Source organism: Lipotes vexillifer, unplaced genomic scaffold (genome assembly GCF_000442215.2).
Source record: "Lipotes vexillifer unplaced genomic scaffold, Lipotes_vexillifer_v1.1 scaffold1235, whole genome shotgun sequence".
Lineage (NCBI taxonomy): Eukaryota > Metazoa > Chordata > Mammalia > Artiodactyla > Lipotidae > Lipotes > Lipotes vexillifer.
The window spans coordinates 1,784,437-1,794,218 of NW_006775530.1; the positions used below are offsets into that span (position 1 = coordinate 1,784,437).

Genomic DNA, 9,782 nt, shown 5'->3' on the forward strand with positions numbered 1-9,782 from the left:
TGCCCCATGTGAGCCTGCCAGCTCCGGCCTGGTCCTCAGAACAGTCCTGCTCATGTCAGAGGCAGGAACGGGGTGAGCAGGGCAACGACCCCAGCATCCGACCTGCCCCCCTAAAGATGAATAAAAGACCCCTCACTTTCTGTCTTGCAGGTTCTCCAGCAGCCTTTGGTGGCCCAGCATGGCCCACTGAGGGGAACCATGACTGGCTGGCCAACATGCGCCGCTAACCATCCACAGTCGTGTCTCACCAGCAGGTGACCCTCCTCCGGCCGCCCCCCACTCGCCTGCCCCACCCAGGAAAGTGCCTGCACCGCCAGGGACATCATGTAGTAGGGCCGGCCGCGGCACCCAGTGAGCTGCAATGGTTTTGTACACGACCCCCTTTCCCAACAGCTGTCTGTCCGCCCTGCACGCCGTGTCCTGGGCCCTCATCTTCCCATGCTACTGGCTGGCGGACCGGCTCCTGGCCTCCTTCATACCCACCACCTACGAGAAGCGCCAGCGGGCGGACGACCCGTGCTACCTCCAGCTGCTCTGCACCGTGCTCTTCACGCCCATCTACCTGGCCCTCCTGGTCACCTCGCTGCCCTTTGCGCTCCTTGGGTTCCTCCTCTGGTCCACCCTGCAGTCGGCCCGCCGGCCCTACGTCTACTCCCGGCTGGAGGACAAGGGCCCAGCCAGCGGGGCAGCCCTGCACAGTGAATGGAAGGGTACGGGTCCTGGCAAAAGCTTCTGCTTCGCCACTGCCAACCTCTGCCTCCTCCCGGACTCGCTGGCTAGGCTCAACAACGTTTTCAACACCCAAGCCCGGGCCAAAGAAATCGGCCAGAGAATCCGCAACGGGGCCAGTAGGCCCCAGATCAAAATCTACATCGACTCACCCACCAACACCTCCATCAGCGCGGCCAGCTTCAGCAGCCTGGTGTCACCGCAGGGCAGTGATGGCGTGGCCCGGGCCGTCCCTGGGAGCATTAAGAGGACGGCCTCTGTGGAGTACGGTGGGCGTCACCCTAGCGACGAGGCTGCCAATGGCCTGGCCTCCGGGGACCCAGCCGATGGCGGCAGCCTTGAGGACGCCTGCATCGTGCGCATCAGTGGCGACGAAGGGGGCCGGCCCCCTGAAGCCGTCGACCCCCCAGCTGGGGGCCAGGCCAGGAACGGGGCTGGTGGGGGCCCACGGGGCCAGACGCCCAACCAGAGTCAGCGGGATGGGGACTCGGGGAGCCTGGGCAGCCCCTCGGCCTCCAGGGAGTCCCTGGTGAAGGCGCGGGCCGGGGCTGACGGCGGCGGCGGCGGGGAGCCAGGCGCCAACAGCAAGCTCCCGCACAAGTCCTCGGTGGCGAAGAAGGCAGCCGTGCGCAGGAGGCGCCACCCGGACGAGGCCTTTGACCATGAGGTCTCAGCCTTCTTTCCTGCCAACCTGGACTTCCTGTGCCTGCAGGAGGTGTTTGACAAGCGGGCGGCCGCCAAGTTGAAAGACCAGCTGCACGGCTACTTCGAGTACATCCTCTATGACGTCGGGGTCTATGGCTGCCATGGCTGCTGCAGCTTCAAGTGTCTCAACAGCGGCCTCTTCTTTGCCAGCCGCTACCCCATCATGGACGTGGCCTATCACTGTTACCCCAACGGGCGGTCCTCCGACAGCCTGGCCTCGAAGGGAGCTCTGTATCTCAAGGTAGGAGGCCTCAGCCAGCAGGGCCCAGAGCCATGGGGGGAGGCAGGCTGCAGCCGGGGTCCTCACTCTCTTGGAGGGCACGGGTCAGACAAGGCCTTTCATGGAGCGGAACCGGGGGGCCCTCCGCTCAGGGACAAGGGAAAGAAGAATGCAGGGACAGGAGCCGAGGCTCCAGGCTGGGTGATCTCAGAAAAGTTCCTCAGATCTCTGAGCCACCATTCCCCCATCTGTAAAGCGGGGGCAACGCAGAGCCTACTCACAAGGTGAGGAGCGGCACGGGAGCGGCGAGGCCTGAGAGGTTCCCACGGTGCCGGTGGTGAAGGTGGTGGAGGCAGGGAGCCCCTTCTCTGAATCATTGCAGACAAATGGCTGTAGGCTTGCAGGCAGGCCTCTCAGGCCCTGGCCGTTACCACAACCGCTGCCTCAGGCCACCAGCCTCACTGGCCAGCACACCCTCTCCCTCCTGGCTGTCACACAGCTGCCATACCAGGCCCTCTGCCCACCAGCTCCAGGCTTCACTTCCACAGTCACTAATTAAAGTAAATCATAATTATCTCTGCTAATTTGGATGCAATTGGGGGAGTTTTTAGACCATGGTAATTTGGTCATTACTCATTTACCTTCTTCTGAGCCTGCCTCGCTCAGCGTGTTGACTTTCTGCTCCCCATCCAAAAGCTGCTCTTGGTGCTTCCAGAGTTTTCCGAAGCACCGTTTGGCCAGCTGCTACAGAACAGGGCTTTCCGCCCCCAGAGGCAGCAGCTGCTTCAGGTGCGGCTCGTTTCTGTATTCCCCTCAAGACTTCTCAGTTCTCCTAGAAGGGGTTCCGTGAACGGAGGGGGCTGGTGCGGCTACTATGGAGGCCCAGCGTGGTGAGGCGCTCATGCCCAGGCCTCAGCTCTGACTGTGCTCGGCCTGTCCAGGGAAGTGCCACCTGTCAGTCAAGCTCCTGCCAGGAGCGAGGGCCCGGCGGATGGTCCACATGGAGCCTGCCAGAGCCAGGGCCACACCCCAACGCCCAGAACTCCCCTCCCATCGCTCAGGCTCTTGTGTGGCTCAGCCGGCGCAGATCTGTGGTCCCTGGCTCTCCTGAGATGCTGAAATTGAAGGCACTCCTCTTACAGGAGACCAACCTCCCCATTTTGGCATATGGTTTGTCAGTGTTCTGTCTCAGCAGCCGGAGTGACCTTCTGGGGAAGGAGGGGACATGTCAGTTTGTGGGTGGGAGGGAATGCACCCTCTCCCTCCCACCTGCCCTACTACAGACGGCTCAAAGGCCAGGGCTCTTTCAAGCCTTCCCCCAGCCCACATGCCCCCTCCTCCTCTCTTTCCTCAGCCTGGCACCCCAACTATCATGCCCACCAGGGTCACAAGTCTCCTTGGGACAGCCCCTCCGACGTGGGCTTCCCTCCCACCCCCTACCTCTCTGGCCGTTCCTCCCAGGCTCCTTGTCGCCTGCCCACCCTTTAAATGCTGAAGAGCCCTCAACCTCCTGGATCTAAAACTAGTCTTCAGATGTGTTTAATTTGGTCCACACCATTAAAAAATTTCTTGTGTTGGCCAACATTTAAAAATCAAGCAATTTCACATGAAACTCAGTTTGCAACTTCTCTCCCCACCTTGGCAGATCTGGCAGCACCAGGCCTGCTGCATTCTGTCCAGCTCTCAGCCTGAGCTGGGGGTTGGCAGCCCCCAGAGCAGGTGGCCCCACTTGGCCAGCCCTCTTCATTTCCAAGCTGTTACACCATGGGCAGCTGGTCCCAGGCACCTGCCCGGGGAAGTGGCTCCACAGCCTCCATTTCCGCACTTGCTGAGGACTCCCTTGCCCTGAGCCCAGTCAATCTACCCGGGCTCCCACTTTCACTTTCCAGATACCTCTGGGTCCACCCCATATCTCCAGCTGCAAGATCACTGCCCAAGCCACCATTCCTCTGCATCTACCCAGATGTTTTGGGCTGTCCTCCCATTTCTAACCTATCCTCCTCATGTCCCAAGCCTGACTCCTTTTACCCTCTTCCTGCTGCCTCAGGGAGAAGTCAGCCTTCACCTGGGCCCCTCCAACCTCCCTGGGCTCTGCTCCAGCCGCACCCTGAGGGGCCTCCATGTGCCGATCCCCCTTGTCTTGGCTGCCCCACCTCAGTGGAGCTCTCTTCAGCGGCGTCCAGCACAAGCCAGCTTTCCCTCGGGGGTTCCTCAGCCCTGGCCCCAGATGTCTTGCTGCCCGCCTCTCCTGTCAGACAGAACTCGAGAGCAGAGCCGTTGTGCCCGGCACAGCAGACCCAGCTCGTCTCTGCTGGCGAGAGTGTGCCTCTTTCTCTACGTGGAAGAGTGAAATAAGCGAGGTTTCAGGAGCCAGGCCAGCCCCGGAAGGGCCCAGGGGCTGGAAACGTGCTAGCCTGGCTGCTCCCTTCACCCGGGGCTCCCCGTCCAGCCCTGCCTTCCCATTTACTCTGCAGAGCTTCTCATCCTCGAGGAAAGCGTGCTTTCCTGCTACCGAGACGTCCGGAGAAAGGAGGGAGGGAATGGACTGGCTTCTGCCTCAGGTGTGACGGAGCCTGATTCTGGGCCCTGCTCTGTTGACAGTCTTTGTCCACCAGGACTAAAGGCACAACCTCTCAGAGTGATTGTTTGTTTTCTGCAAGAGAAACACGAGCCTCTGAGGCTCCCGAGGACTCAAGCCGGGAATCATTTAGGTCCCAGCACATAATAAAGTGGATCTTGGGGAGCTCACAGGACTGACGGAAGGAAGAGGGCGGGGGGCTGACATACCTCGTTCCCTCCTGGCGGGTTCTCCTCAGCAGCAGGGCCGAATCCCTGCACTTGTCTCCGTCCCCACCCAGGATTCAGCACAGGCAGGTGACATGAAGTGCTAAGCGAGTGAGGGGCTTATGCACTGAAAGCCTCAAATGGGCAGCTGTTGAAAAGCGTGGCTCAGTCACCAGGAGCTCAGAAAGCAGTGTAGAGCAGGGGGAGGAATGGGCATGAGCCAAGAACGTCAGATTTGAGCATCAGATTTGAACCGGCCTCAGCCACCAGAGCCTCATGACCCCGGCCACTGATGGTGTAATTTTAGTATAATCCTCATAGTTGTTGTAAGGCTCTAGTAAAGCCGCATCCGTGAAGCGCTAGGCATGGTGCTCACAGCTTGAATGTTATTATAGAGGAGGGAACAGACTCCTGGCCTGAGGATGCAGACAGCACCATCGTGTGGCCTCTGGGGGCACTGTGGTTTTAAAGCTGTGTTGTGTTTTTGCAACAGGGGGAACCAATGGTGTGTAATTTCCAAGGGATTCCAGGGGTGTGGGTACCATTGGGCAAAGGTCTGGGCCTGGAATATGGGTAAGAAGTGAATGGTGAACATATGAGCTTATAAACAGCCCCAAATCCAGGCCCATTATCAAGTAACCAGACACTCAACTGCCTGGGCACTGGAAAAGGAAAGATGTGCATCTATCCAGGCTGGGAAAGGGGATGAAGAGCTGTAGAAAGCTAAGGGTGTTTGAGGACGAGAAAGACCTCATGGAGGAGAATAATACCAACCTGACTTCAGCAGCAGAAAGAAGGATGGAAGCCTCCCGAGGCTCTCAGAGCGGAGGGCCCGTGATGAGCCCAGGCCACTGTTAGCTGGAGGACGGGCAGAGCTATGCTCAGCAGAGGCCAGGGGCACCCGCGCTGCTGCTGCATGCACCTCGGCCAAGAACTGGCCTCTACAGTCACCCTCCCTGGAGACTTCCCGAGGTCCAGGGTCTCATCATCATATGAAACCCAGTCTGGAATAGATTAGTGAAATATGGGGAAGACAGCTGAGGCTCAGATGGGAGGAAAGCCCAGAGAGGAAGAGGATGTGGATTCAACCAGAGGCCTCTGGGAAGGGCACCCGAGAATGGTCTGGGGAGCACACCAGGAGGGACTCTCCTGTCACAGCCTCCAGCAGAGGGCCTGAGAACCCGCAGGCTGGGTGGCCAACCCTCCCCTCCCCGACCACAGCCCGACAAGTGCTCAGGCTTGCACCAGGCTCACCACTGGGGGCCGAGTTGTCTGTGCTGTACAACTGAGATGCTCGTTTTCATTACGCCAACCTGTGGAAACAGTCTGCCAGGGTAACCTGCAATTGGGCAGGGAGTCAGGGAGGAGCCCTCGGCCCCACTCCACCTGCCAGGGATGCTGTCTCCAGTGAAGGAGGTGAGCAGGAGGCAAGGACCGAGGTTGGGGAGAGTAGAGCGCAAAGAAGCCCCTGTGGAGGAAGGAGGACTGGGCTCAGGATGGAGGCCATGGGGTGCCTGGGGCCAGCCATGACATAGGTGCCATGGAGACACCGGCCACAGCTGTCATCCCAGATCTGGGGACTAACAGGGGATCACAATCAAAAAGCAGTTAAAATGACTGCTCATGAAGCCAGAGAGGCAGAGACTGGGAAGACAGAGCCTAAGGCAAGGTCCAAGGCCTCTCACAGTGGAGGAGGGTGGTGGGCTTTGTGGCTGCACCACATTCCAGAAGGGAGCCAGATTCAGACTTCACAGGAATGGGTTCCAAGCCATGATCCGGTCCAGGGTGTGACCAAGGGGAGGAGGAAAGAGCCACCAGGCAGGAGTGGACAAAGAACCAAGTGGCTGGCACTTGAGGGTCATCCATGTGGACCTTCTGGTCACCAGGAGACAGCAGGGGTGTGGGGAGCAATTTCTGCATCTCTCTCCTGTAAAAACCGTGCCTGAATTGTCGGTGGCACTCACCATGCCACAGGCTGGTACTTCATGCATCTGCCTCCCACACTGGAGCAGAAGGTCCTAGAAGCAGGACATGTGCTGTTCTTCCCGGGGCCCCAGTCTAGCCTGGAGTCGACAGAGCTGGGCTTCTGAGAGTTTGACCTGGCTGGGGGCAGGAGTCGCCAGTGTCCCCTTGTGCTCAGAGAAGTGATAACTCATAGGCCTCATCACCAACACCTCGCTTCCTCCCCTACAGGTGCAGGTAGGAAATACACCTCACGACCAAAGAATTGTCGGGTACATCTCCTGCACACACCTGCACGCCCTGCCAGGTAGGGTCCAGGGGCCCAAGCTTCAGCGGGTGGGGAATGTCCCCTCAGAGGGTTGGGACTGGTCTGGCTGGGGCCTGGCAGCAGCTTCATCATCCTCTGTGGTTCTGCTGCACAGAGGACAGTGACATCCGGTGTGAGCAGCTGAACATGCTTCAGGACTGGCTGGCTGATTTCCGAAAATCTACCTCCTCGTCCAGCGCAGCCAACCCCGAGGAGCTGGTCGCGTTCGACGTCGTCTGCGGAGATTTTAACTTTGACAACTGCTCCTCTGGTAAGGCGTGCTCCTCACCATTAGGGTCGGCCACTCGGGGAGGCGTGGGTTCCAGTCGCAGCTGGAAAGACCAGGGTCAGGCAGCTCAAGTAACTTCTTGATCCTCCAGAGCATGGAGGTGGGACATTGAGCAAGACTTTGATTTCTCTGCCCCCGAGAAATCCTAGAATAAGAGGCCTTGATCTCCCTAAATAGCTCTGAGGCCACCTTGCTGGAGACAAAGCAATGCCCCACAGATGAACCTCTGGCAGGGAAGGCTGGGCGCCTCTGAAACCCAGACTAATGGGGTTAGCTAATGATACTCACCAAGTCTGTATTCAGCTCTTACTTTGTACCAGGCACAATTCTTTTTTTTAAAAAACACTTATTTGTTTGGCTGTGCCGGGTCTTAGTTGCGGCACACGGGGTCTTCGTTGCCGCGTGCAGGATCTTTTTTTTAGTTGTGGCATGCAGGATCTAGTTCCCTGATCCAGGATTGAACCCGGGCCCCCTGCATTGGGAGCGTGGAGTCTTAACCACTGGACCACCAAGAAAGTCCCACCAGGCACAATTCTGAGGGCTGTTAGAGGGGGCATGCTCAAGGACACAGAAACCCAGTGACAGATGAACCACAGATCCATCTGTCTGGGGACACAAACCCCACCCAGAGGCAATTACCTGAGGGACAGGGACCTGGTGACTCTGGTCAGACTGGAACCATGGGCAGGTGCCCCTCCAGGACAGGCCAGACACCCGGAGCTCCTCAGCACTCCCTCCCTCCCTGCACAGACGACAAGCTGGAGCAGCAGCACTCCCTGTTTACACGTTACAAGGACCCCTGCCGCCTGGGGCCTGGGGAGGAGAAGCCGTGGGCAGTCGGTGAGCTGGGGCTGGGCACGGGCTCTGGGGTGGGAGGGGAGGGGGACTGGGGCAGGGGAGGGGCACTGCCAAAGCCTGATACCCCATGGGCTTCCCGGAGAGACCTGCCCCCAAGACCCCACTGCTGGGGGGAGGGGGGCACTCAGCTGCCCAGCCCACAGAAGCCCTGGCCTACCCCTCCTGCCCCAGGGATGCAGCCCTCCTTGAGGCTGGCTGGGCCCTGCCCGCAGTGACCACTCTCACCCCCTTGTCCCCAGGTACCCTACTGGACAAGGACGGCCTCTACGACGAGGAAGTGTGCACCCCTGACAATCTGCAAAAGTAAGCACCCAGCACCCATGCTGCTGCAGTCAGGCAGGGTAGGCAGATCCAGGCAGCTCTCAGGTCTGGGATGAGCACCAACCCAGAAACAGGTGTGGAGAGATGGGCTCTGCGGGCAGATAAGAGCGCACAGCCCCATGGGACGATGCCTGTGAGAGCCTCAGGGATGCAAGCTGGGGGTGGGCAGAGGCTGTGGTGGACCTCATGCCCCAGGGGTATCCTTACCAAGAAGAAGCCTCCGAGTAGGCCTGGGGCCTCAAGGTGGTGTTTCCTACACCAGCACCCAGAGTCCGGGTGCACTCTACCAGAGCTTGGCCTGCCCTGAGCCCCAGCCTGCCTTGGGCACAGGAAAAAGGACCAGAATCTCACAGGGCGAAGCCAAGCGCTGCAGAGACCCCTGCCAAAGAGCCTTGGGGATGGCATCTGCTGCAGGAGCCCGGCAGCTGGTAGCCACCCATTAGGCAAATAAAAACACAGAGATAAGATAAGCCAGTCCTTTTCAAAGTAGAGACAGTTCCATCCCAGCCAAACTGCATTCTTGAACCCGAGACTTCCAAAAAGGACACAGTTGAGAGGCCAGCAGCAGAGCCAATTTATAATTCACAACCTGAGACTGCACAGAGCCACAGCAATGGCTCCTTGCAGCTAATTTGAGCCAATTAATTATAGACTAAATTTGAAACATCATCCTATGCCGTGAAAATTATCTTTTTATGAGATGATGATTTAAAAATGACTATCAGTAACTCTTAGATCATTGATGCTGGAATTAATTATCAAAGGCAAAGGACAGTAATGGATTACATTTCTGAGATATAATGATGTTCTACATGTCATTAGTGTTATTTATCTCAAGGCTGATAAAGACCCTGCAGAAATCCATGTTTGCTGGCTGTGCCTGTCCAGGTGCCCTGTCCATCTGTCCAGGCGTTAGCCAGGCAGGCAGGCCTGTGTAGTGTCTCTCAGTGGCTGCACCTCTCACTCCCAACATTGGCCTGCATCTGCCCTCTGAGATGGGGTGTTCCTTGAAGGCTCCTTACCACTGATTTTCAGGCTCTGGAGGAAACCTGGCAGGAAGCAGATGGCAGTCAAGGAGTCAGAAGACCCGGACTCAGGGCGTAACATTCCACCTGAGCGCCCTGCCCTCCCTGTAGATCCTTGACCAACACATACACATCCCTATCAGTTTCCTTCCACTGAGAAATGGGGCGACAGCTGCATCCTACCTTGTTCCTTTCTTGACACACCTGGTCCCCAAAGTGTTCTGGGGCCACAGTCATCATTCTTGTGTTAGAAGGGACAGTGGAGGCTCAGAGGTTTGATGGCAAAGCCACTCAGGGACTGACCGACATAGCAGTCCAGTCCTGGGATGGGGTCTGGTTGTCTCCTGGCTCCCCTGGCCCCCTGCTGACCTGAAACAAGAGTCATGGGAGGCCTGGGGACTTCCAGAAGAGGAGGGTCCCTGAGGCTCACTGAAAAGATCAAGTTCCCCAAAACAGGACACTCTTAGCTCAGAGCAGAAACCATCCTGGAGAGGGGCTGGGCAGTTCTGTCCCCAACCTGGTCACAGGCTCTGGGTGGTGCCAACGTTCTAGTTCAGAAAGGGAAACAGTGCTGCCAGCCCA

General features: G+C 58.3%; 1 protein-coding gene across 2 annotated transcripts in view; it reads left to right on the forward strand.

Moving 5' to 3' along the window:
• Positions 1-287: 287 nt before the first annotated feature.
• Positions 288-9,782, forward strand: part of SMPD3 (sphingomyelin phosphodiesterase 3) — a 10,449-nt gene continuing 954 nt past the window's right edge. For both annotated transcript variants that reach the window (XM_007449944.1, XM_007449943.1), the window contains exons 1-5: positions 288-1,675; positions 6,632-6,707; positions 6,823-6,978; positions 7,747-7,836; positions 8,094-8,157. In XM_007449944.1, coding sequence (XP_007450006.1) covers positions 362-1,675; positions 6,632-6,707; positions 6,823-6,978; positions 7,747-7,836; positions 8,094-8,157 — 1,700 coding nt within the window. In that variant the 5' untranslated portion in view covers positions 288-361. The remainder of the gene's footprint in view (positions 1,676-6,631; positions 6,708-6,822; positions 6,979-7,746; positions 7,837-8,093; positions 8,158-9,782) is intronic.